This window comes from Brachypodium distachyon, chromosome 5, assembly GCF_000005505.3.
Source record: "Brachypodium distachyon strain Bd21 chromosome 5, Brachypodium_distachyon_v3.0, whole genome shotgun sequence".
Classification (NCBI taxonomy): domain Eukaryota; kingdom Viridiplantae; phylum Streptophyta; class Magnoliopsida; order Poales; family Poaceae; genus Brachypodium; species Brachypodium distachyon.
The window spans coordinates 14,122,631-14,149,848 of NC_016135.3; the positions used below are offsets into that span (position 1 = coordinate 14,122,631).

Below are 27,218 nucleotides of genomic sequence, written 5' to 3' on the forward strand. Positions count from 1 at the left end.
ATTTTCCACCAACTGATGACGCGCTGCCGGCAGGCCGGCCGGCGCGGCTGTCTAATGCGCTCTCCGGCGACCGCCGGCCGTCTGATTCGCTCTCCGGCGAAAAACGTAATAATTAATCGATCACCGCATGCATGTGTCTGTAAGTTGTTCGTCTAATTAACTTTGGGTCAATTGCTTTTGAGATCTCGATGCCTCCATATGTTTCTTTCTCCCTTCGTTTCTCTTCTATACTAGATCTGAAACCACGTCGATGAATGCCTAGCTGCACACAAGCGGGAGAGGAAGGTATTTTTTTTCTTTTGATCCATGCATTTACTTACGTGATGATCTTCAATCTAACCGTGATTTCAACTTCCACCAGATATGCCATTACACGTACAAGATCGATCTGCGGAGGCGGCCAGTACGTACTGCAGCGGCGGAAGCGACGGCTGCCTACCGACGATCGGCCGGCGACGTCGGAACGATGTCCTGCAACGACGAGTCCCGCAGATCTATGTTTGTGCGTCATCTACCACGATGGTTGATCGATCCCATGCTTCAGTCTTCAGATGATTCCTGATCTGCCAGTCCTACAGAGGCAATAGCGGACGCATGAGAGTCTAAGGAGACTAGTTAGCGATTAGTAGTACTCCTATTGATTAGCAGGCCGGTCGATGCATGCATGGCTGCTGTTGGGCGATGCATCATCTTTCTTTTGAATGGCTAAATCAATTCTTCTGTCTTGCAACAATCGATTCACCTTAAGAATACTGTACTACAACGATAGATTATCATTCGATGGATGCTCAATACTACTTTTCATACTATATACTCCCTCCGTTCCATAAAGATTGGCACGGTTTTGAACTAACTCTAGTCCAAAATATGCCAATATTTATGAAACAAAGGGAGTACTACGTTTTACCTTTGTACGTACATACTTCACACTATATACTACATTCTACGTTTAATTTGTACTGCATTCTATATACTACATACTACATTTTACATTCTGTATTCTAGATACTATATACTTCTATTCTCCATACTCCATTCTCATGTGTCTGTTGATACAATATTCTCCATGCTCCATACTTCCGTTGTTCAAACTAGTAGAAATTAGAACACCTTAATAAATGATAGCTTCTAGAAAATCCATGGCGACGAGCATTCCTACATATTTCATACTTCATATATTACATTCTCTATACTACATTCATGGAGTACGTACATACTTCATATACTACATTCTCTATACTACATACTACATACTATATTCTACTTCCTCTGTTTCATAATTCTTGTCGAAATATTACATGTATCTAGACGCTTTTTAGGAATAGATACATCCATTTTTGGGCAAATTTGAGACAAGAATTATGGAACGGAGATAGTACATATCGGCTTATATAGGGTCGAATACATGTATTTAGACACTTTTTAGGAATAGATACATTCATTTTGGGTAAATTTGAGACAAGAATTATGGAATGGAGGTAGTACATATCGGCTCATATAGGGTCGAATATCAGCCACACACCGATCTATGTCAACTGGTTTGTGTGTAATTAAATTCGGTCATATCTGTAAGCATACCGATAATGAGTTACCGAGCATATATGCCAATATTTACATGTTTGCTCGAAATCTGTTTCAGAGCATTTCAAAGGTGCGCCTGTATGAAAACCCATTATCTGTATGGCAGTTTCATTTTTTCTTTCAAACTCTTGATTGATGACCCAACAAGTAGCCCCCAACTTCTGCACATGCGTATCGTGTTGGGATCTCACACCTTATGCTGCAACAAATGAGGCTCCAAGAGGGGGAAAACACCCCCTTCGGAAGCAACTTTTTTTCCTTACTTTCTCCAAATAAGTCAAAACTTTTTCCATCACATCTACCCTCAAAATAAATAGCACACATGAAGTTTCACGAATTTATGTGATGCGGATACGGATACGGATCCTCAAGTGTTGATATCCAACATCAAGATATGCGCGAGAGAGGAAAAGGAGGCAGATGCACCAAAAGTAAATATAAATGATACAAGTTAGAAGAATGACTTGTGTGCAAGGGGCAGCCAACGACAAGGATGATATGCCCAGGTTGCACCACAAGTCGAGTACGAATATGAGGCGCACTAGGACAGCCTACGACGAGTCCGACACGTCTAAGGAGCGCCCGGATCTGCGAGTCCATGTTTGTGTCTGAGTCGAATTCTAGTTTGAGTCGAATTCTAGTTCTAGTTTGAGTCTGAGTCGAATTCTAGTTTGAGTTGGAGTCTGTATTGAGTTTGGACTACTCCTCGTCTATATATACAAGGAGTACGCCTAGGGTTAAAGGGAGACCCCGTTTTAGCTTATTCATAATCTTTTGTTGAATTGCTCCAAGCATTCATCTAAAAGTATATAATTCCTCTTTGTTTCGATCAGGAATTTTACCCCACACCATATTTGTTTCAATAGGGTATTTATCTACTGAAAGTTCTAGCGTATTCTGTCATTCCGCTGTGAATTGGAAGATTGCAAATTCGCTTGTGATCTGCGGACTACGACATTAGTGTGTGGTGTTGCGAATTTTCATTGGGTTGCAAGTTCGTTGCATTGGCGATGGGTGATCAGCCGGAAGATTTGTAGAATCATACAAGTTATCCACGTTGCTCTCCGAGAAGATCGGGCCACCCCTTATCATTATGAATTCATGTTCGTGTTATTAAATTTAATTTTACAATTCGAGAAAACTTTAAAATAAGTCTAGTCCATTCGTATTAAAAATTTCTCCCTCCGTCCCACTATATGAGACACGCCGTATTACTATATCATCAAATAGGTTAGTTAAACATATATATATGGACACATTTTTGGTACTACCGGGAGTAATTACTCCCACTTTTTCCATGTTGAGATACCACCAGATAGAACGGGTATCCGGGCGTACTAATTAGCCCCCGTTAACCCAAGTAGGTGCGTAGTATCTGTTGAGAGAAAGTAGATGGATAAACACTGATTTTTAGAGACTTATAATCTATAGTTAACGTCACTAATTGAGCAAGGTGATATGGTTTCCTTATTAAAACATGTTTTACAAAAATGAAATCAGGCGTTTGCAATTTCATCAAATTATTAAGTAATGCACAATTTGGGATGTTCAGTTTTCAGGCATGGGGTGTAATGGTCGATAGATCAATATCAACTGATATTGGACCTAAGTATGAACATGATTTCTCCGATTTTGAACCTGCTTTAAAGTATGAACATCTAGCATATGAAATACAGAAGAATGCAGCCGATCACTTTTTCCGATGGAAGACATCAGTACATCTTCCACGGAAGCATGTATCAGTCCTCTTCATTTCACTTGGTAGCCGGAACCCGGAAGACATCATTACATCTGCCACGGGAGTCTAAAACCTTCCTAACTGCTGGTACTACATCGAGAAGTGATTGCGCAAACCGGCAAATTTACAGTCTGTATTCTTTTAAGATTTTGTGTCAATTTACATCATGATATATAGTGGAAGCGGTCGCCACCTACAAATATACAGAACTTCCTTGTACATCTTTCCTGGGGAACACTTTTCGACTGTACAGTAAATCAGATCGTGGAGTAACAAAAAGTTACAAGAGGTTGCTGCCAGAACATGTCTGAGTATCTACCGTGACATGGGAGCATTTTTCATGCTGAACTTCACCAAAAGACGTTCAGAACCTTTTTGGAGAACCATAGGGACTCTGAAGTTTCAAGGGACCGGCATCCTGCCAAGGGTCTGAAACTGCCGGACTTCGTCGTGCCTGATTCAACCCGTAGCCTGATGAATTGTAAGCCATAGTACTGGAGGAAAGTGTTGGGTGAGGCGGAGATGGCAGGCAGCTCCAGTTGGATTGCTTAAATTGCCTTAGTGGGCTAGAGCACGGGGACACAGGAAGAGACATGTTTGTTCTCACAGGAATTGGGCTGCTGTAGGGCATACACAATTTGTCAAGTTGCAAAGAATGTCCTCACAAAAAAAAAATAGAAGCCACGAGAACAGGTAAAGACGGAGGATAGAAGGGGGTAGTACAGTACCTGGAGGTACGTGGTGAAGAAACGGTAGTGGAAAATCCGGTAAAATCTCTTGCACTCACACCTATATCCCTGAGGGGAGTAATACTTCTCCTTGATGAGAAATCCCTGTTGGACTGCAATAAGGGCAAATGTAGGATAAGAACCCTCAGATACCATAAACGAAGCAAACAAGGCCATCTTTTTTCCTTGAACAAGAATAATCGTGCAATGATCTTTACTCAAATGAAGTCACAAATTGCACATCAAGTACCAATTTAAAACAGACATACTTAAGAGAATCTTATGGCTGTGTGCACCGATCGACACAGAGGCCTATCATTAATACTGATGGCAGGAAAACGAGAAGAGTGCTGCCAGCTATTTGTTAAACTGGTCCAGCCTGAGTCCAAGCAAATCAAACAGTTATTGCAAATTTAAAGCGGAGAGTTTATATCCCAGTTTGGGTGGCGTGCTAGCTCGATAGTGGATCACCATTCACCAGGGAAGAGTTTATGTCCCAGTTTGGGAGGCGCGCTAGCTCTAGGTTCCTTAGTTTGGAAGTCAGTTCGAGGTGTGGCCTGTCAAACGTTTGGATGTAGTCATATGTTTTCAACTCGTTGCGAATATTGTAACACTTTAGGCTATATGCATCCTGGATGCAGAGGCTAGGGGTAATAAAGCTTCCATTGAGGATAAGCGCATACTGAAGAAATGAGTTTAAAGTGAGCAAAGGACTATACCATCGTATGCTTCCCATCTGCTGGAGCAGAAAATGCATTTCTCAGATTGGACTTTGTTGCTCTTACTGATGGATGGTCCTGAACAAAAGGGTGATCCATCAACTGACTTGCGGAGGCACGAGCTGCTGGATCACGTTTTAAGCACATCTGCAAGAAACTTTTCCCTTCCTCAGAAAAAATATCTGGGATTTCAGGTATATCTTTACTGTTTGCGATCTTAAATATGGCAGCTACCTACAAGGTCAGATTGGAGAAGATTGCGTCAGCCTGTTTGTTATTCACAACAGCTACATTGAAATAGAAATAGAGCTGCAAAGTAAAAGCATACCCCTTCATACTGATGCCAAGGGGGTCTTGCTGTTGCCATTTCAATAATTGTACACCCCAAACTCCAAATGTCGACAGCTAGACTGTAACCTTTACTATTCATAATAACCTGCATGTTTCCAATATTTCAGAAAACTTTACTTACAAGCGTATAGTTGGTAATAACAAAGGTGTTTTTTTTTTTAAAAAAAGGCAGCTTACCTCAGGAGCCATCCAGTAAGGGCTTCCTTTAAAAGAGCGTATTTCAGCAAAAGATGATATCTGCTTCAACATAAGTAATGAGATGAAGGGGCTTGGAGGGAAAAGAGAAGAGATAGACAATAATTAGTAGTTTCAAATTACTGGTAGGGTTAAGATCTTCATTACACCATGACAGTAATTATTTCATTATAGCCGGAATAGGCCTGATAGCTATCCTAATGACAACACTAGATTTTTCTACAGAAGGGTTAAGATTTTTTTTTACGGAACAGTTAAGATTAGATTGAGACTTTGTGCTCATATTCAACTTGCAGATCAAGTAAGAGTCATTTTACATAATACTATCATGCACCGTTTTGAGATCAAACAAGATAATAGAATAATAGCTCTTCTACGTTGACACGCGGACCTCCCTCTGTCTCGCCATAAAACCTTAGAATATAACATCTGGTATCAGTGCAAACTTATGGCCATCCTTCCATTACATTATTCCCTACTTTTATGTAAGTAGGTGGGCACTCAGTTTCATAGGGAATTACAAAAAGTGATTGTACACCTTTCCAAATGGAAACAGCATGCATACAGCAATTCACTGCTATTAGTAACTGTAGCTGCATGAATAGTTTTAGAAACTGTTCTCCTTAAAGAAAAGATTGCATAATTCCTTGTCATAATTTCTTCCTAGGGTATTCTAGCAAAATCAAACTAAGTAGAACCAAACAGAAAGCATCAGAAGTGAATATCAGTAGCTGGCAAGTCCCCCAATAAATACTACTCCCTCCGATCCATAATAATTGTCGCTGATTTAGTACAAAGTTTTACTAAATCAGCGACACTGAATATGGATCGGAGGAAGTAAAGCTTATGATACATAGTGCTACCCACACAAGATGGAGGCAGGGAGGGGGGCGGAAAGAGAAAATGGCATACATGCTTAGCCATGCCGAAGTCAGCAAGTTTAACTTCACCATTAGGGCCAACAAGTATGTTTGCTCCTTTAATGTCTCTGCAAAGAGAAAAAAAAAATAAGCGATTACTGTATTCTGTACCACCTATGTAAAGAGTAAACAATTATGTTAGCTGTACACTACCTGTGGACAGTGTTCTTCCCATGCAAATACGCAAGACCAGAGAGAATTTGACCAGTATAATTGCGAATCACAGGTTCCTTAAAAGGGCCATACTCCCTAAGTAACTTATGAATTGAGCCCCCAGAAACGTACTCAAGATAAATTGAAAGTGTGTCCTCAGTCTGTGTGGAAAGATACACAATTAGAAAGCCTAAGCCTGGCCAAGTACTTCCAATAAAAGCTGATACACTCTAACCAGTCAAACCAGATAATTTCCTTTCAAGATGAATCTCTTGAAAGAGCACAGAAAGAAAATTAGACTAAAAAAGTGCAAGCCAAGTGAGAAAAAACAACTTAAATCAAACAGTAGCACACCAAAAGAGTTACTATTCAGAGCAAAACAAGTAGCATAAGTACATAATTAAAAAAATGAAGAAGTCTATATTACCCCTGAACTGTGATGTTGTGTCTAATTTGCCTCATAATATACAAAACCATGAGCACTGCTGATAATGTAAATTCTGTGCAAATAACCCCTTAAGGAGGTTCTGGAAACAGTTGCCACCGTGCAAGATGACAACTGGATAATTCTATATTACAGGGAATATTGGAGATTTCATCCTTCCACGCATGCTAGGGAAAATAATTATTCAAGTTATATGACTGCACATATACAAATGTGGTGGTTTACCAAATAAAACTTACCATCTCACTTCCATAGTATTGCACAATGTTTGGGTGCGATGGTTGCTTAAGCATATCTATTTCCTGTCAAATATGGAAATAAATATCACCTTCGTGAGTCAATTGAAGAGGAAAGGCAAACATTGTTACCTTACAAAGAAAGATAATTAAGCTAACTTAAGTAAGATAAGCAAGTAACCTGATTTAGTTGCTTGAGTCGTTCCTTCGAATGTGGATCATCTGAAATAACTTGTACTTCTTTAATCGCACAAAATTGCCCATTTTCACTGCATAATTGGCCATGTCCAAAGAGTTCTTACAGGTTTTCCAGACATTTAGGCAACACCTCAGGACATGCATGCAATCATATCAACACTACTGTATCAGGAATTTTGAGCAAAAGAACGGCATGTTCAGTTGATATCCATTAGGTGTTAGCCCTTGAGAGTTAGATGCTACTTAATCGCACATGCCAACTTCTAAGCATATCTACTGGAATATTTGACAATTCACATAGCTGACACCTTGTGTATAGGTTTTTTAGTGTATAATATGGCTAGGGATAATACGACACTAATGCATAAAGTTCCAAATGCTAATCAAATTCTAAATGATGGCAACACATGAAAAGACTTTGATACCTGTTAAATCCAAGGTAAACCTGGCCAAATGTGCCACTCCCTAACAATTTCCCCCTTTTCCACTGTGATTGGAATTGTAAGCAAGCAGTGGGAGATGGAGGAAGAGGTGAGCAAGCAGTGGGCGATGGAGGTAGAGGTGAACAAGCACCAGAAGCTGGAGGAAGAGGCAAGGGATGAGGTGGGCTCCTCAACCCATCCATCATTTTCAATGGCGACCTTGGGCTAAACCCAAATTCTCTTGAATGTACATTATTCATAGTAAAGTTACGGCCTTTTCGCCCAGGTGAAGGGCTTCTCGTTCTTGGACCAAATACATCCTCAGACAACATTCTGCCCCGTGAGCTGGTTCCACTAGTTGAAGGGTCATCATTGTGCAAATGCAGTTCTCGCACATTAGAGATGGGCACCTCAAAGAAGCTCTGATGCTCCCGTGGCATACTACAAGACATGTATTGCTTGTCTTCATTTAAGATCCTATGTGTGTCAGATGGCATGTTTCTTCCCTTGGCAAAGGCAACCGGATCGATAGACCTAGAGATTACACCAAGCAACTAAGAACCATAAGTACATATCAATAATTCGATATCATTTTGAAGTGAAAATATCAATACCATAACAAGGAAGTGTAAACGACACACTAAATTCAAGTAACCAAATCGGAACATGTGAACTTGACGCAGGAACAAAATCAAATGTTCCCAAAACACAATTGAGTGCCAAACATAAAGATAATCTCACCCGGCATTATTTTCTTCCAAGGATATAATAATGAGTTAGCAGAAGCGAGAAATCTGCACTCCAACAGAATGACAGTTCTAAAGCAACAAAATAAGCAGTTATTCAGCCTTTCTCGAGAAAACTTCTTCAAGAGAACCATAAAGTACACCTTGGTATTCCTAGCTATCCAGACTAAGGTACACATTTACAAGAGAAAAATAAAGTGGCTCAGGTATGTAGAACTGGAATGACGATGGAAGAGGTCAACAGCTGTAGTTGGTGAGAAACTACACCGTTGACTGTTCACTCCCAAGTCTCCAACTCTGCACTTGAGTGGAATTCGCTTAAAACAAGCAGCTAACCCGACTGATCATTCACACGAAGCTAGAGGGAAAATAATGCATGAGACCTAATGCCTCTACCATTATAACAAGCCAATTTCTTAAATTTAATCGCACTATGAACACAAAGTCAGCTTCGACTTCACCCCAAACGTGAAAGTAAGTTAGGCTGGTGATCAGGCCAGCAAACTCTGCAATTAAACCCTAAACGGGAAGCAACAGTTCCAGGATCATCTGATTACCTAGACACATGGTGATCCGCCGCCTCATCGGACGAAGAGCACACGCTGGACCCGGACACCGAGCAGCAGCCCTCACCGGCCTCCTCGCACAGAGACCCCGCAGCCAGGGTCTCCGGGTCCGGCTCAATTACAGGCACCGGGAGCTTGTACTGCACCACCCCAACTCCAGCGCCGCACCGGCCGCCGCACCGGCCGCCGCTTCCGCCGCCAGAGGCAGCATGTCGCGTGGCCGGGGAGTCGAGGCTGCGGGCCTTCTCCCTCGCCCGGGGGGTCGGCGACGGGGACGGGTAGTCGAGGTCGACGGACTTGCGCGGCGATGACGCCGCGGAGACGGTGGCCGCGCCGGGCTTGGGCTTGGACTTGGGCCTGAACTTGCCGGGCCACCAACCAGGCACGGGCATCGCCGCGCGCGCAAAATCGGCACACGGTCGCAGAGGCGGCGGCTAGCGAGCGGTAACCTGTAGGTAGGACCTCGTCAGCAGCCTTCTCCCGAGCTCCCGAGCTCGTGCGGTGGGAGGAGGGGAGGGGAGAGGGGAAGAGGAGGGAAGGCGCGAGGCAGTAGCAGCCGACGACGCTTTAGGGAAAGGGGAGAAGAGTAGAGCAGACAAAAGAGGAACAAAGCGATATTTTCCCCGGAATTGTTATTTTCTTTTCTCAAAAGAAAGGAAGGGAAATGGCGTCGTATGCGTGTGCTTTCGCGAGTAGTTACTGCCTGCGAGTGGGTGGCAGGCAGCTGCAGCGACGGCGACGTCGCCCATGGGGTGGGCCGTGGGCCCCGACGTGCACGGACGGACGACTGGGCCGGATACGTTTAACCCGTGCGCCGGTCCCACGTGTCAATGGCCGGCTACTTCGGCTTGCGCGCGGCGGCTTGCGATGCCCGGGGCGGCTCGCACGTGGGGCCAGGCGGAGAGAGAGAGAGATGATCGTGCGCCTTTGTTTTTTCTCCGCTCCTTTTTCTCTGCGGCTTCCCGTGTGGAATCTTCGCGGACGGGTGGTGCGGAGGTTTTGGCGCTCGCGGCAAGTTTGGGTGGTTGCGTACGCCGCGAGCAAAAAAAGGTGACGGTGGGCACTACGACGCGCTGACGTGTCACGCAACCATGAGCTTAACTAGAGTGTGAAAGCATCTGGTAGCGATAAGCTGCAGATCTAGTGACAATTACAAACAACTATACATTATTACATATAAATATAGTGATTTGTTTACTACTGCAAATAAATAACTCAATTGATACCCGCAAGAAAAAAACTCAAATGATGGTGGGCAGTCAGTCGCCTGTGTGCTGTGTCATTTTTTGCAATCGAATGTTGATTTGATACATCATTGAGATGGGAACAACTATGATCTACTCCTTCCATCTCGTCTTAACTATCACAACTTTTGTCTAAATATGCATGTATCTAGATAAAAAATGGATCGATGTAATTCGCAAAAAAAAATTAAGGCTAGGAAATGAAATTATCACAACATGCTCTTTAGACATGTAATCCCTCCGTTCCCATATGTAGGACGCACCTAAAAATTATATTGTATTAACATGAATTATTGTAAACTACAGGGTTTGGTTTCCTACTCCACCTTGCAAATCTGGTAAACGTGGACATAATAAGCGACTGTAAAACTCTCTTGGCGGTAGGATAGGATCGGCTGGTTAGGATAGGAGTGCCTTTCACAAGACTTCAATGACGCATGTGTGTTCAACTGTGCACGTACATCATGTGTTTTTCTGTTTCCATTTATGATGGATTCTCTGTACCTTGGATAGCTGAAATCGGGTCCAAGTCCTTAGTTGGAATTCACGTGACCAATTGCTATAGAGCAGCCTACTGTACGACTTAATCTCACCCATCCAATCTTCAAAGTCTCAACCTTCATATACCCGATACAGCTCAACAGGGGGTTCACTCGAAGGCCCATCAAGTATATGCAGGTCGAGTCCCTCAAACTGCGGCTCAAGTCAAGGGACATAATCTTTGTACCGGAATAAATTGATCTGATTGTAACATTCCCGATTATCACGCCCGAGACCTAGCCGTCCGTATATAACGCTAGGAGGGGGAGTCGGGAAGGGGGGACCTCAACACACACACGCCAGATCCATCTGCGCGTCATAGCTTCATAGCCTCTCTGTAATCTCGATCAATACAATACACCAGAAGCAGGACGTAGGGGTTTTACCTTCCGAGGGCTCTGAACCTGGTAAACCTTGCGACTTCCCTAGCCTTTGTTAGCCGACAAGATCGCTGGTGCACCCCGTGCTCTCCTTCAGTCAAAAACCCTTGAGTCAGGGTATTGCTGAGGTAGCCCCTCGTCATTGGCGCCGACCGTGGGGAAGAAGTGCATCAGATCTACGATCTTCTTGACCATGTTGTTCTCAATCCACAACGCATCAACCACGGAAGAGTCGATTCGCTTCGGGTCCTTGAGCTTCTCAGCTCACCCGCCGGAATTGCGCTCCACTTTTCATGACCTAAACGGTCTTCTGGACCTGTCGTTCGGAGGCTTTAACCTCCGAGTCAGCCGCAAGGGAATTGTCAGCTTCACAGATCTATCACCAACAAGGCAGATCTGCGATTCTTCGGAGGCGTCGCCGACTGATCCTTCACCCGCGATGCATTCGCTGGGTGAAACAGGGCCAATTTTGGCCAATTTTTTTTGCATCGAGTGCGATTCACATCACTCGGTGTTCGCTGAAGATCACACTCCTTACAACGTCAATACCTGTTCGAGTGCAGCAGCCAACCCCAATGACGCAATCGCGATCCCTCGCATGACCTTAGCACAAGTCTTCGCGGCGGAAGTAGGCGAGAGCAGTGGAGACGGACACCGCGCCGGCAAAACAATCTTCGCCAAGGCGTGCGCAGGAGACGCGACCAATGATCGCCCAACAATCATTCTCACGCCGGAAGAGGAAGTTCGGGTCGAGGCCGCTCTTAACGGCACTATCCCTTTACCAGCAGACGCCACGCGCAAGGAGATGATGTCATATCATCATGCGCTAAACACTACACATGCTCGACTGCGAGATGAGCAGGCAGAGCTACAGCAACGGCAAGAGATCACCGACGCCTCAAGTGCTCGCAGACAGCTCTCGGCGCAGAGTCGCGGTGCTTGCTCCCGAAGCACCCACAGATATAAAGCGTCAAGCTATCAATCTAGGTTGAACAATATTCCCGAGCGAGATCGCATCGGCATGACACGCAGTCTGGATGATGAATTGATGACAGTCAATACCCAGGGGGAGGTGCTCCCCCGGACGCCACAAGGAGCCGTGGTTGCTGCAAACACGTACCTCCTATCCACTATGCCACCGGATGATAACCCGAAGGCGGCAATTCTCAAGCAGGACTTGGCCGGTTTAGGCCTCATCGGGAATGCCCTCATGGGCCCCAACTCGAACTAGATGGAGCCCCGACAGCATAGGGATGACGGTTCCCCACGAAAAAACAATCGCACGACTCCTCCACGACGGGGACTGGAAGAACAGCCTAATCGCTGCCGCAACACCCTCGTGCGAGCAGATGCTCGTGATATTATTACTCAACAAAGAATCGATCACAAGCGGTCAGCCCGTGCTGGCCGCATCACAGAAGAAGATGACGAACCTTGCGGCGCGGCCTGCTTTAGCCGTCGCGTTCGCAATTTGAAGATGCCCGACAATTTTTTAGTTTCGTCGAGCGCAATCAAGTTTGACGGATCTCGGGAGCCACGAGCTTGGTTAGAAGATTACCTCACAATGGTGCGACTGAAGGGAGGAACGAAGAACACGGCCATGCAATGCTTGCAGTTGTAGCTCAAGGGGCATGCTCGCACATGGCTGGCGAGTCTGCCAGAGGCCGAAATCGGCTCGTGGGACGAGCTCTATCAAGTCTTCACCCACACATTTCGGGCAACATATAAAAGGCCAGTTTCGTTAGAGGAACTCCGAGCGTGCACCCAGAGGTCGAGTGAGTCCATTCGCTCATACATACAACGATGGACATCCTTAAAAATGCAGCAGAAGAAATATCAGACGAAAGTGCAGTCGACGCCTTCAAACGTGGGTTGAAACACGTCACTTTTGAGGAAGAACTAGGACGGAGCAGGCCAAAAACAGTGGCAGATCAGATGGAGATAGCAAATAAATGGGCGAATGGAGAAGATTCAATTCGAAATGAGCACAATGCACTACCCGATGATGATGAAGCCGAGAGAGGACACGGCCGTAACACCGAACGACTTAAGAAGCGAAAGGAGCGGGAGCCTAACGCTCCCAAGTTCGTAGCGGCAGAGTTCGACTGTAACAGCAGTGGATGAGGTGAAGGAAATCATTAAGGGCAGCGGGATAGAAACTACCGGGGCAACTACCGGGATAGCCGCAAGAATCAGCAGTGGCAGCCTCGGAGGTTGCGGCGAGATGGGCAACCTGCTTTATCGTTGACGCAGCAGTTGTCATCTCTCTGCCCCTTCCATGGTACCAGGGATGTCGATGGAAATATAAGGTGCGGTCACACACTATTCGAGTGCCGCCGTTTTCACGAATTGCAGGACACATGCAGCCAGTTTCAGAATTCAACGGCAAGTAGGGATTACCCTCGGGGGCCAGGTCAACAATCAACGAGGAATAATCCCAATCCTTTGGCTCTGCCACACGCCACTCGAGCTGGGATGGTCGCGCACAATGCACAACCTCCCCCTCCATTGCCACCAAATTTCGCTGGATCCGTGCAACACATGCAGCCTGCGCCAAGGCCATCAGAAACACCAGCCACAACTAACGCGTATCCATCGCCTCTAGGAAATATCTGCATGATACAGAAAGGAAGGCTGTCCAACCGACATCAAAAAGTTATCACTCGACAAGTTCACCTGGCTGCAGCCGCACCACCCGCCACCCCAGAATACCTCGACTGGTCCGAGGTCACCATTTCATTATCGCGGGCAGATCACCCCCCCTCAGATCCCGAGGCCCGGACAGTCAGCACTAGTCCTAGAAGCTCAGGTGGGAGGCTATGAGATGAGCAACGTATCCATAGATGGAGGCAGTGGCATTAACATCATATTTGTGGATACACTAAGGGCGATGAATAGATCTTCAACAAATCTTCAAGCTAAAGACACATCTTTCCACGGAATTGTTCCGGGAAAACCGGCAGTACCATTGGGCCGGGTCAGCCTCGACGTCGTCTTTGGCAACCCCGCTAATTTTGAAGTACTCTACTGGAAATCACAATAACATGTGCTTCTGGGCCGGCCGGCACTCGCCAGGTTTATGGCCATCCCCCACTATGCATATCTCATGATGAAAATGCCTGGACCCTACGGCATAATCACCGTCCGAGAAAGCTTTACAAGACAGGACAATTGTGACAGAGAATTCCATAAACTTGCTGAATCATTCGGCTTGCAGACAGAACTCGCCTCTTTGAAGGCAACTACGAACAACGACGTACTTCCCATGACGAAGAAAGCGCCACAGCAAATAGAGTTCAGCACGAAGAGCGACACGACGAAGCATCAGGTACGCCCAACGGATCCCAGTAAAACAGTGCTGGTGTCATCGAGCCTTCCTCCCGCATAGGAAAGCGCGCTCGTCGAGTTCCTACGCGAGAATTGGAAATTTTTCCCCTGGGTACCATCCGATATGCCGGGTATTCCAAGGGAACTCGCCGAGCACTCTTTGCATGTGGACCAGCATGCCAAACCCATCAAGCAACCGATGCAGCGTTTTTCAGAACCAAAGCGAAAGGCCATTGGTGAGGTCAATCGTTTGCTCGATGCAAAGTTTATCCAGGAAATAAAACAAGCTACCTGGGTGGCGAACCCCGTGCTTGTCCTGAAGAAGAAAACGAAAGTTTTGCGCATGTTCGTGGACTTCACCTCGTTGAACAAGCACTGCCCGAAAAATCATTTTCCCCTGCCTCGAATGGACCAGATCGTCGATTCGACTGTGGGATGTGCCCAGTTGTCATTCCTTGATGCATATTCTGGATACAATCAGATTCGATTGAAGAAGGAGGACGAAGACAAGACAGCATTCATAACGCCTTATGGAGTTTTCTGCTACACAACTATGCCTTTCGGACTGAAAAATGCAGGTGCTACGTATCAACGCTGCATGCGGGCGTGTCTTGGGGCGCAGCTTGGCAGAAATGTTCAAGTCTACATCGACGATATCGTTATCAAGACAAAGACTGAAGATACTTTTTGAGGATGTTCTAGAGACATTCCAGAATCTTGATAAGTATCGGATCAAACTTAACCCGACGAAATGCGTCTTCGGAGTACCTGCAGGGCAGCTTTTGGGCTATTTTCTTTCTGCAAGGGGAATCGAAGCCAATCCAGACAAGATCAGAGCAATAGCAACAATGAAGGAACCAACAAACATCCATGCAGTATAGCAGCTTACAGGACGAGTGGCAGCCCTCAGCCGTTTCATTAGTCGATTGGGAGAAAAAGCCCTACCATTCTACCAGCTACTCAAGAAGGGGGACAAATTCACGTGGACACCCGAAGCCAATAGCGCATTCTCCGATCTAAAACGCATGCTATCAACTCCACCAGTCCTTGTATCCCCACTCGAGAATGAGCCTCTCTTGCTATACCTCGCCGCCACAAATCAAGTGGTCAGCACAGCCTTGCTAGTAGAAAGAGCAGAAGAAGTGAAAGCGCAGCCAGTCCAAAGGCCAATATACTATGTTACTGAAGTACTGTCTCTCACAAAGCAACGCTATCCACATTATCAGAAACTGGCATACGGAGTATTCATGACGGCTCGGAAGCTGGAACATTATTTTCAGCAACACCCGATCGTCGTAGTCAGCAAGGCTCCACTCGCCAACATTCTCAATAACCCAGAGGCAACAGGACGGGTCGTCCAATGTGGAATCGAGCTTTTGCCCAAGAATATCACATACGAGCGCCAGAAAGCAATCAAGTCACAGGTGCTGCCAGATTTCATCGCCGAGTGGACCGAGATGCAGACTCCAAGCCCACCCGATTGCCTGAACCATGTATTTTGATGGATCCAAACGTGCAGAAGGTGCTGGGGAAGGAGTAATATTGATCTCACCAAAAGGAGACATGATGCGCTATGTTTTTCTAATGCACTTCCGCAACACCTCCAACAATGAAGCCGAGCACGAAGCTCTGTTGCAGGGCATGTGGATGGCAAAAGCATGCGGTGCCACTCGCCTAATGATTTATGGTGACTGTAACTTGGTTGTGCAGCAAAAAATGTCAGCCGACCGTGATATGTACAACACACTGGAGGGTAATTTTGACGGTTGTGAGCTCGCGCATGTCAGCCGAGCCAGTAATGAAGAGGCTGATCATTTGGCCAACCTGGGATCCACACGGGTAGCAGTTCCGCCCGGCGTTTTTCTAGAGATCATCCATCAGCGAAGCATCAAAGAGAAGAGCGCGGCAATTTGAGTCAAAAAGTCGCCCAACTCAGATCCCACAGCCGGTTCAGCAATTTCACCTGACAACCCCGCAAATGAGCAAGCAGCAGCCCGGCGCAGTCAAAGTCCTGGCAATTGAACCAACATGGATGAAGCCTTTACTCGCATACATGCTACGGCAGGAGTTGCCAGAGGATACAACCGAAGCTAGAAGGGTTATGCGGCGATCGAAAGCTTTCATAGTAATCTACGGTGAGTTGTAAAAGGGCAGCGTCTCCGGTATTTTTCAGAGATGTATCTCACCAGAAGAAGGACATGATATCCTCCTAGATATCCATCAGGGCACGTGCGGGCACCACGCCGGAAGCAAGAAATTGCCGCCAAAGCCTTCAGAGCTAGATTCTACTGGCCCACGGCCCTACTCGACGCTCAGGCTATCGTCAGCAAATGCGAGGCATGTCAAATGTTCGCCACGAAGCCGCATGCCCCAGCATCCGAACTCAAGACAATTCCCATCGTCTGGCCTTTTGCGCAATGGGGACTCGATATGGTAGGCCCGTTGAGGAAGTCGCGTCATGGAGGACACCTCCTTCTGCTAGTCGCGGTTGACAAATTTTCGGAGTGGATCGAAGCCATGCCAATCGCAAGTGCCACATCTGCAACGGCTATTCAATTCTTCAGGTCTATCGTTTTCCGTTTTGGCGTTCCTCACAGTATCATCACGGACAATGGAAGCAACTTCAAAGTAGCCGACTTTCAAGACTTCTGCGCGCAGATGGGGATCCGAATCAACTATGCTGCAGTCGCGCACCCGCAGACAAATGGCCAAGTCGAAAAGGCCAATGGTCTGCTCACCGAAGGCATGCGGAAAAGGTTAATGACACCCTTGCGGAGAGCAGCTGGCGCTTGGGTCGAAGAACTCCCTTCGGTACTCTGGAGCCTGAGGACTACACCCAATTCTTCAACGCAGTTCACCCCTTTCTTCATGGTGTACGGAGCAGAAGCAGTGCTGCCATCCAATGTAAGGTATAACGCACCTCGGGTCGCAGCATACGCCGGACCAGATTTCTCAAAAGGTATGGAAGATGCACTCGACGCAGCAGATGAGGCACGCAACCTCGCCCTTGCTCGGTCAGCAGTCTACTAACAGAGTCTCCGCAATTATCACGACCATTGACTACGCCGTCGTTCATTCGTTGAAGGCGACCTAGTCCTTCGGTTGAAACAGAAGGGTCATCACAAATTGGCATCACCTTGGGAAGGACCCTACATCGTATCCAAAGTGATCCCCGGCGATGCCTACATCCTCAAGGATCCAGCCACCAACGTCGATTTTGGCACGCCATGGAACGCCGCACAGCTACGGCTTTTCGACGCTTAGTTTTTTCTACAAACAGAATCAGTTTATCTTTTTATCGTCTTCAGTTTCTATTCAGTCATATTTTCGTCAGTACGTCATTGAATAAAGATTAGTTTTTCCCTCGCACATGAGCTGAATTACTACATTAAACACCTCCGTCTCTTCAAAGACCTGAGGGATGTATCTATATAATATCGCTTGAGTGTGGCAACTCCAGCGTCGCAGTTAAAACTCCGCGGGTGGCACTCACCCGACAGTCAATCAGGACTCGGGGGCTGCGCGAAACACCCGCAAAAGCAAGCATCGTACAAATCATAATTACCCCCATCCAGGAGAGAACTCCAAACCATCGGCTCGACACCTTCATCAACGGACGGCACTCAGGCGCAAGTCTATCACACTTCGTCACGACACAAGATATTTAACATCGGCAAACAAGATCAGTGGATAAAGGTACGTATTCAAAATATTTAACTAACAAAGTTTTGGTTGTAGAACACGACAAAAGAAGAGGAAACACAAGCTGTTCGACACCTAATGACAAGAAAAGACTCCGGGGCTATTTTCCCCTCAAAAAAACAAGTGCTACAACTCAGCAACGCAGTGGAAGTCTATATCATCTCGACAAGGTTGACCAGTTCTCGAGCATGCCACTCGACGGCGTCATAGTAATACTCCATGTTAATCTCGCCATCTTCAAAAAACGGCACCACATGCAGTCCCCCCAGATCGAGGCTGGGATATCGAAGCCTAACAAAAGCCAGGCCCACAGTGGCGCCAGTTACAAGCTGCTCATGTATATAACTCTTGATGGCAGCCGAATCTGTGAACAAACGGACCAAACCCCGAAGACCGTCAAGAACCGGCATATTCGGGAACAGAGCTTGGTGAATGTCAGTCATAATCTGGCGGCACGAGCTAAAACAAGCTTTGGCTCGGGCAGCTCAATCCTGCAGAAGCACCAATACATACCCCCTATCAGAATCAAACCGGAAGGAGGGAACTGTCGGCCCTGTTGGTTGAAGCGTGTGCAGGCGATGACGAACGCGCCCAGCCTCCTCATGGGACTCGGGGATAATTTCTGCAAACACAAAACAGCTTGTTCAAGATGGAAAGCAATACAGAATGTGCAGTCACCACGAACAATGCTTACCGCGCAGATCAGAGCTTATCGAAACAAGCTCCCCCAGGAGAAATTCTTCTCGGGTGGAAGCGGCGCCAGCCTTCGACTTCCACACAGCAACCTCCCCGCGAAGCGCCAAGAGCTGACGTTCAGTGTCCCTCACGCGATTGCGAAGATACACAATCTCATCAGAGCGACTCATCCCGACGAAACCAATGAAGCAGTTGATCTCGCGGGATATGCCAATCAATGAGTCCAAACCCGACTATAAATAGTCGACCATGGACTCAAGGGCTACTCCCACCGGGAGCGCTGATCGTGCACCCGACGAAATTTTACCAACTCAAGATCTGTTCGAGTCTGTGCCTAACTCCACGCAGTTAGCCACGCACTCGGGGGCTACTCCCATCGGAAGCGCTATCCGCGCACCCGATAAAAAATTCCTAACTAAGGATCCGTTCGAGTTCTTTCCTAAGTCTACGCGGTTGGCTATGCACTTGGGGGCTATTGCCATCAGGGGTGCTATCCGCGTACTTGACGGTAACCCACGCAGCGAATATGGACAAGATGCACGGCATTTGAACATCGATTTATATAACAGTCCATTACAGCGGACACATACAAGTTGAAATTTTCTTTCGAGTCCGTCCCCAGCTACAAGCAGTTGGACACGCACTCGGGGGCTACTCCCATCAGGAGCGCTGATCGCGCACCCGATATCTTGTCCCCTAGGTGCCTACGGTGCGACTTGACTTGCGATCCGGTTCGCCTCAAGCTGCGTTTGCTCCGCCTCTTCACGAAGGAAGATGATCCATCGAGCCGGTTGCAGAGTTCGATCCATCTGGGGTCGAATATCAATCGTCTCCCGGGCATCACAGGCAGCTCATGGATGTGATGAAGATCCAAACTGGGATGCTTCACCAGGGCAAATGCCAAAGCGTGTTGAGCGCCCCTGATCATCAAACTCCAGGCAAAATCTTGTATCCCAGTGCCGCCACGAAATTTTTGCATCAAAGCTTCAAGTCCAGCAGGTGGTCGACGCAGAGGAAACAAGGCTTGGTATACATGCTCCAACATCGTTCGACAAGAGTCGGCGAAACCCCCTATCTGGTCAACACGGTCTTGCATCAATGCCAAAGCTTGGACCCTATCTCTATCATACCAAAAGGATGACATGTTCGACATGTTCGGAAGTTCACTCTCTCGGCCTCCGATTGAGGGTCAAGTTGAAGACCTGGAGCATCAGAATCAATAACAACCACTCTTACAAAGTGGCGTCTTTGGCTTTGGTCCGTTGCACGGCCACCTCCCCCGGAACCACCCGAAGCTTTTGCTCGAGACCCTTCAGTTGGTCCCTCAATATCGTCGGGTCCAGAAGAGAGGCGGGGGAAGGCGCCGGAGTAGCCACGGTAGCAGGCACTGGCTGCGACTGCACGGGAACTGCCTGGACAACTGGTGTTTCGCGCGTTTCGTCGTCATCGCTCTAGAGCGCCAAGCAAGACAGAAAAGAAAATACATCTTCAAAAGACGGCCAAGAGACTTTCATATTGCATCAAAAGAAGACATTTTAGGCACCATAGTACGAATTCATCTTAAACGAAATCATGGCGGAGTCAATACTACAAACTATTACAGTAAAGCAACAACGAACTTCACGACGAAGGACCAGCTCCCACCTCATCTGTAGCCTCCTGCGCGGTCCGGACAATCGTCGCGTTCAGTTGCTCGATGACGGTGGTGAACTTCTTCGCCAGCTTGCATCCCCGCTTAACAAAGCACTTCAACTCGACGACTTGCCCATCAGGAGTCGTTGGAGCACCATCAGCAATCTTCTGCAACAGCGCCTCGTCGAGTCCATGCGCGAGCGAGAGGATGAAGGCAGCCTCAGCACCCGCCTGCGTCTGCGCCCGAGTGAAGTCTTCGAGTGGATCTTCTCCGTCGAAGAAGCTCAGCAAGCCGTCGAGCGAGCTCGGCGCCTCGACGTCTGGATACATGCTCGTAAATAATGACCTCAGCGAGGAAGTCACCTTCGCGAGCATGTCACCCGCATGATTGCACAACTCCCCAATGGAGCTCACCAGACCACTCAATTCAATGACTTGGTGTTTGCCGCGAAGAGAGGACAATGAGCCGAAGGAATCTGCGCCAAAATCACATCAGTCGAAGAAATCAAAGGGGAAAGGAAACAACATCAGTTATGATTCAACTCACCGGAGAGCACGTCGACGGCAGCCGAAAGTCGCGTCTTCAACTCGTCATCTCGAGAGGCAATCTCCTTCTTCTCGAGTGCAAAGCTCTCCTGCGCCTCCAGCTTGGCCTGCTTGACAGCCGCGTCCACTTCGGTGCGCGCAGCCGCCAATTCCTTGGCAGAACCAGCAACCAGCTACTCGTACTTCGACCGCCACCCTTGACTAGTACCAACCGCCATGTCGCGTAGTCGGTTGGCCTGTTCAGTCAACCCTGCAAATACAGGCAAGGTTAACAGGCACCAGGTCCGTGCAGACAGTATGGACAATGATTAAATATAGTTAAAGCTCATACCATGGGCATGAGAAGTGGCCTCTTTCGCTTGGTTCAGTTCCAGGCGTAGCTACTGGTTTTCCTCCTCCAGCATTAGGTAGTGGTCGCCAAGATCTACCAACTTTTCAACGAAAGGCTGCAATTTACAGAAGCATGAGTGAAAGCTATTAACGCGAAAGAAAAATTCACTCCGCACTCCCATCGGGAGAACACTCACATGGTTTTCCAGGGCCAAAGCCCCAATACGGTTGCGCAATAGTCGGAGTCAGTGCCGTCTCGGGAAGCCTGGCAGGTGAGTTCCTCGCCGGCAAAGAATCTCGCACCTCGCACTGAGCCAAAGAGGCACTCGGTTTTGAAGGACTCCGGGCTGGAGAAACGACGCGAGAATTCTTGGCCACGGCGTCACCATCACTGTTGATTTCGACTACTCGTTAATTCGAAAAGAAGAATTCTCAACCGACAAAGGAACTGGTTTTTAAACGAAACGTACCTAGAGGAGCCACTCAATGACACATCAAATATGCGAAGACGTCCCTTTGGCTTGATAGTGACCTTGGCTTTCTTGGTCAGGGGAGCCGACGGAGACGACGACCGGGGCCTCGGTTCATCGGATGCGGCTGTGGCACTCGACGGAATTGTCTCCTCAGGCACCTCGTGCTGATGAGAGTCTCCAGTCGATTGCTCCGCTTCACTCGACCGACCACGCTTGCGTGATTGATGGTCATCTTCGTCCTCATCCTCGTAAAGGGCGTTGGAGTTGGAGCAGTCGATCGGTTCGTCGTCGTCGACTGGCACCCCTTCATCCAATGGAGGCTGGGTCATAAGCTCCTAGTGGCCCTGCAACAACACTTTTCAATAAAAACTAACTTGGAAGTTGCAGAGTAGTAAATGGCGAGTGAGTAAGGAAAAGTCACCTTTTCACGCGATTGGTCGGGTCCGTAAGGCGGCAGAGGCGACTCCAGATCTTCCAAGGTGATCTCTTTTCGAGTGACCACCCTTACTCGAGTGGAGTCTGACGGCCCCGAGTACTCCCACATGGAGTGGACTCGGGCCTGGATCGGCTGAATCCGCCTATTCATGAAAAGGGCGATGAGCTGCAGACCACTCACCTCTTTCTCTGGAGTCTGTTGAAGCTCGACCACTTGCTTCAGCAAAACAGTAGCCTCTGCATCCTCTTCAGCTGTCAGCTCGTGATTCCAAGACTTCATTTTTTCTCACTTGAGCGGAGGCGGAGAACTCGGGCAGGCTGAAGTCCTTGTCGTCGACTGGCTCGTCTTGGAGGTAAAACCACCGACTCCTCCACTACTGCACCGACTCGATTTGATGAAGGGAGAAGTATTGGACATCTCCGCGGACATGGATGTTGGCGCCGCCAGTCTTGTAGATCCAGTCGCGCTTGCCCTGCCGCTTGATGATGAATAGCTTCTTCCACAAACCCTAGTGCGGTTTCACGCCCAAGTAGCACTCACAGAGCGTGATGAAGCACGCAATGTGCAGGTAGCTATTGGGTGTCAGATCGTGCATCTGAAGCCCGTACGCCAGCAGCAACGCATGGAAGAAGAAATGGACGGGGAGAGAAAGGCCGCGGATAACGAAATCATAGAAAACAACTCGCTCCCCAGGCCTGGGACGGGGAGTTACCTCATTGCTCGGGACGCGGACCTTGCCGGAATCCTCGCCGGGAATGAGCCCGTGCTTTCGCATCACCGAGAAATGACGCGCCATGATCCTATAACGCTTCCATTCCCTTGTCTTCTTGTCACCATCGGGCGCGGCGTCAGCAGCCTTCTTGGATTTCTTGTCCAAGGCGGGGAGAGCATCGCGAGATTCCCTCTTGCCGTCAGCAGCGGTGCTGGCACCGGCGGCGGTGGAGATCTTCTTCATGCCCATGGTGGAAATCGCGTGATGCCAGTGGTGGAGGAAGTGGGGAGTAAGAGCGACGGAGAGGAGGCTAGGTTTGGGCAAGGGAGCAAAGCGCAGAAGGAAGATGCAATGAAGTACGGGAGACAAGGGGATGAAATGAGGCAGGAAGAAGACGATTGATAACAGGAAGGAGCGGAATCACCGCCGCACGATTTAGAATGATGCCACGTGTATCGCATCCATGTATGACGCGTGGCCCCAGCGGAAACGAGCCATTTCTCCTTCCGTCGGTTCAGGAACCCATGACAGCTATCATTGCGCCTAAAATCTTGTCCACGTCGTATGGTCAATTCAAACTGACCACATCCACAGTACTCAATTTAGTCCGTGCATAAAGCATAAGTAAGTCCCATCGACTGCCCATACTATTTCTTTAATCTAAACATCATCTGAGACGTCATGTCAAGCTCTACAAAACTTGGGGTTGCCACCCGACGGTACAGGAACTTGAAGTGTACCCCACTCATGGGCACCCGACAGCAATATCCGAGTCGCACAGACTGCGAAACAAACCCGAAGCCACGTTCATGACGTGAAGGTAAGACCCGATGGTTTTTCATTGGGCCTAGAAATCAGCATCATCAGGTGATTCCAAATTATCCATGCGCTTGCATGAAGAAAAGATCCCAACGGACGCGTTGGCTGATCGCCTTACAGTACTGGATTTCGAGTCTGTAAAACCCCCGGCAGGTTTGACTCGAATACCCAGTTATCCAGGCTCGAGCCTGTGAACTCGAGTGCTGATGTATGCTAACAGAGTTTTTGCCCCGGTGCAATTAACTGGACTCGACCGATCGAGTATTCCAGGCGCGTTATGCAACCATCCCACACAGTATCAGTACAAATCACATAAACGCTATGTGGCTTCTGAGTCACAGGTAAGGAATTCCCTAAATTAGGGTCTGATAAACATTTGAATCAATCGAATGGTGAACAGTTAAAGCAAGAAGACTATCTGCGTCTTGCCATACAGTTGATAACTGAAATAAAAAACTCTTGAGTCCCTACCCGAGGCAGCACCTCGAATAGGGACTCGGGGGCTAACTGACGAGGGAATAACCCTTCGAGTTCTCAACCTTCATATACCCGATACAGCCCAACAGGCGGTCCACTCGAAGGCCCATCAAGTATATGCAGGTCGAGTCCCTCAAAGTGCGGCTCAAGTCAAGGGGCATAATATTTTTGTACCAGAATAAACTGATCTGATTGTAACCTTCCAGATTATCACGCCCGAAACTTAGCCGCCGGTATATAAGGCTAGGAGGGGAAGTCGGGAAGGGGAGACCTCAACATACGCACGTCAGATCCATCTGCGCATCATAACTTCATAGCCTCTCTATAATCTCAATCAATACAATACACCAGAAGCAGGACGTAGGGGTTTTACCTTCCGAGGGCCCTGAACCTGGGTAAATCTTGCAACTCCTCTAGTCTTTGTTAGTCGACAATATCGCTGGTGCACCCCGTCTCGTCAGTCATGTGAATCTCTATTGCTCCTTTCTGCCAGAAGCTCCGGAATCCAAATCAAGGAGGAATACATAGCACACGCAGATGTTACAGTATTACTATATGCTTAGAGCATATTTTCTAGGTTTTCTAAAACTGATTCCCTTAAGCTAGCTTTAGAGGTAGCAGAGAAAATTTATGCTTTTCTCCATCAAGTTCCCCGAATTCGCTCTCTTTTTCACCATTCCATCGTCATATTGTAGGGGTCCCAAATGCCAGCCACTCATCAAGTTTCTTCTTCTTCTTCTTCCTCCGTGTGTACTTACTCGTGCATGTCCTTGTGCCGCCCAACAAGCCGCCGTGCCGCCGCATCCTCCGGTGATACTCATGCCACCGCCATGCCTGACGCTGCGGTCGCGCCGCGACGGGATTAAGCCATCATCGGCCTTGATTTCGGCATGGAACGACCAAGAAGCCGCCACGGGAGGTGCTGGAAGCTGGCTTGGGACTTTGGAAGGTGCACGGTGGTCAGTGGCGGAGACGTGTGATTTTTCAGCCAGTTGGGACCAGTTGGCTTCGCATCAGAGTTCTGGAAATTTAGAGAACAAAGGGTTTGGTTCTCTAGATTGGGGAATTAGGAGAAAAAATAGAAAATTCTCTAAAATTTAGGGATTAAGAACCATAAGGGGAGCCTGCTGGAGAGTGTTTTTGCCCATTTTAAAAACTAGTGACGGTTTTAGGGATTGAGTTCACTGGCGAGTCTGCTGGACTGTTAGAGATGCTCTTAGTGTCTTTTTTTTTCAAGGATAAACTCTTTTTTTGCGAAGGACTTAGTGCCTATATTAATAGACGCCATGTCAGTGTACAATGTAAGTACTATATGTATAGTTAACAGAAGCATGATCGGATACGTGACAACAGAAGCATGATCGGATACGTGACGCATGAATAGATAGATAATTAAACGAGTCCTTTTCTCCCATGAAAACGAAATAAGATGCTCATCCTATCATGCCGATGGAAAGGAATTAGCTAGCAACAAAAACAAATCACATCGATCACCTTCTTGTCCAAGGAACCGTTCCAACCCTTCCGAATTATTATTATATGCTGCAGATAAGAGATGAAAACTCGCAACTCGATCATGCACTTGATTAATTTCCAGCCAGCTTTCATTTAACTTTTTCCCACACGCGGCCAGCCACGCTCGACGCCCATCTCGATCGGCCGATCGATCACCAGCTCTGTCCAACAGCGTCGTCGCAGCAAAATCCAACCAAGAAGGCGCCAAATCAAGAGGAGAGCACACGGCAACGCGAGAGAGAGAGAGGGCGACGACGACCACTCCGGCCGGCCAGCACATTAGATATATTTAAGCTCATGTTATGTCTTGTCGCCACCGCAGTAGAGACCACGGTAAATTCGGTTCTTGCTTGCTCCAGACTCCAGTGGTCAGTGTATGACACGGAAGATCAAGACACTTGTGATTAATTAGCTACTCCGTAGTTCTTAAGTTCCTTTCCCTTGGCTAGACATAATTACCACATTTGGTTAATTAAGTCAAAGTCTCGCTTATAGTTTTGAGGTTAAGTTGACGAGACGACGACGTACGTACGTCATAGTTACCTTCACGACTTTTCCACGAGTACAGTTACAGTAACCGTGAATTGCTACCGAGTAAAGAACTTGTTACATGACTGAACAAATGAAGATCGATATTATACCATCATATCTATTATCTATTGTCGAGAAAAACTCATATTTTTCATCTTCAGTTTATCAAAAAGTACATAATGGTTTCTCAACTTGTTTGCTCATGTTTTTTGTCCTTCAGCCATTGAAACCAAACACTATATGGTTCCTAGCTTGTCCCTAACGAAGCGTCATAAGTGCGGAGTTGGCATATTTTCGCCTGAGATCTGACATGCCGCTAGCCAAACTAACATCCAGTTGACTAAGACTAGTCATATTAGGAACCACAAAGTAATAACTAAAGTGCTAACTAAGTAATTTGGTGATGTGTCATGTTATTAATGAGAAAAGAAAAGATTGAGGTAACTAGATATGTTATCATCGCATCACACTTCTCAAGATACAATGAGTTTATAAAGCTAATAATGAGACTTCTATATTACCACAAATATGTTACTACCCACTATTAAAATAATAACATAAATTAATAACATATGCATGTTATTAGTTTATGTTAAAATCCACTGTGACTAGCCTAATCAGACTTCGCCACGATGGCCAAGACGACTAAGGTGCAGGTGCGGGGGAAGTGACTAGACGCTGACAGCAACTCAGTTTTACGTGACGCGGCTGCAGCAACTTGCGAACGTGGCTACAAGAGCTTGCGATCGATTGATGAGTACTCAATTCGAACTCACCTTATCTCCCGCACGCCTACTTGATATTTTCTTTTTTTTTTTCGAAAACGAATTGTGGCATGAGCTAAACAAGAAACTGATGCT

The 27,218-nt window shown here is 47.2% G+C and overlaps 1 protein-coding gene and 1 long non-coding RNA gene across 3 annotated transcripts; one reads left to right on the plus strand and one right to left on the minus strand.

The window, feature by feature from the left end:
* On the plus strand, window positions 1–778 carry LOC112269261. The gene is made up of 2 exons (XR_002960804.1): window positions 1–285; window positions 362–778. It is a non-coding gene; the product is annotated as an uncharacterized LOC112269261 (long non-coding RNA).
* Window positions 779–3,419: 2,641 nt separating this feature from the next.
* LOC100846068 (mitogen-activated protein kinase kinase kinase 3) lies at window positions 3,420–9,581 on the minus strand. Of its 2 annotated transcripts, none has more exons than XM_010241632.3 (11): window positions 8,990–9,581; window positions 7,690–8,220; window positions 7,248–7,335; window positions 7,070–7,132; window positions 6,386–6,546; window positions 6,225–6,300; window positions 5,295–5,354; window positions 5,095–5,202; window positions 4,767–5,000; window positions 4,048–4,160; window positions 3,420–3,939 (listed from the first exon to the last, which is right to left on the minus strand). In XM_010241632.3, the coding sequence occupies exons 1-11, from the start codon at window positions 9,388–9,390 to the stop codon at window positions 3,684–3,686; spliced, it is 2,091 nt and encodes a 696-aa protein (XP_010239934.1). In that variant the 5' UTR covers window positions 9,391–9,581; the 3' UTR covers window positions 3,420–3,683. The 2 variants fall into 2 exon arrangements, with proteins under 2 accessions (XP_010239934.1, XP_003581251.1); XM_003581203.4 differs by having other exon boundaries at window positions 3,420–3,936; window positions 8,990–9,390.
* Between the last annotated feature and the right edge of the window lie 17,637 nt (window positions 9,582–27,218).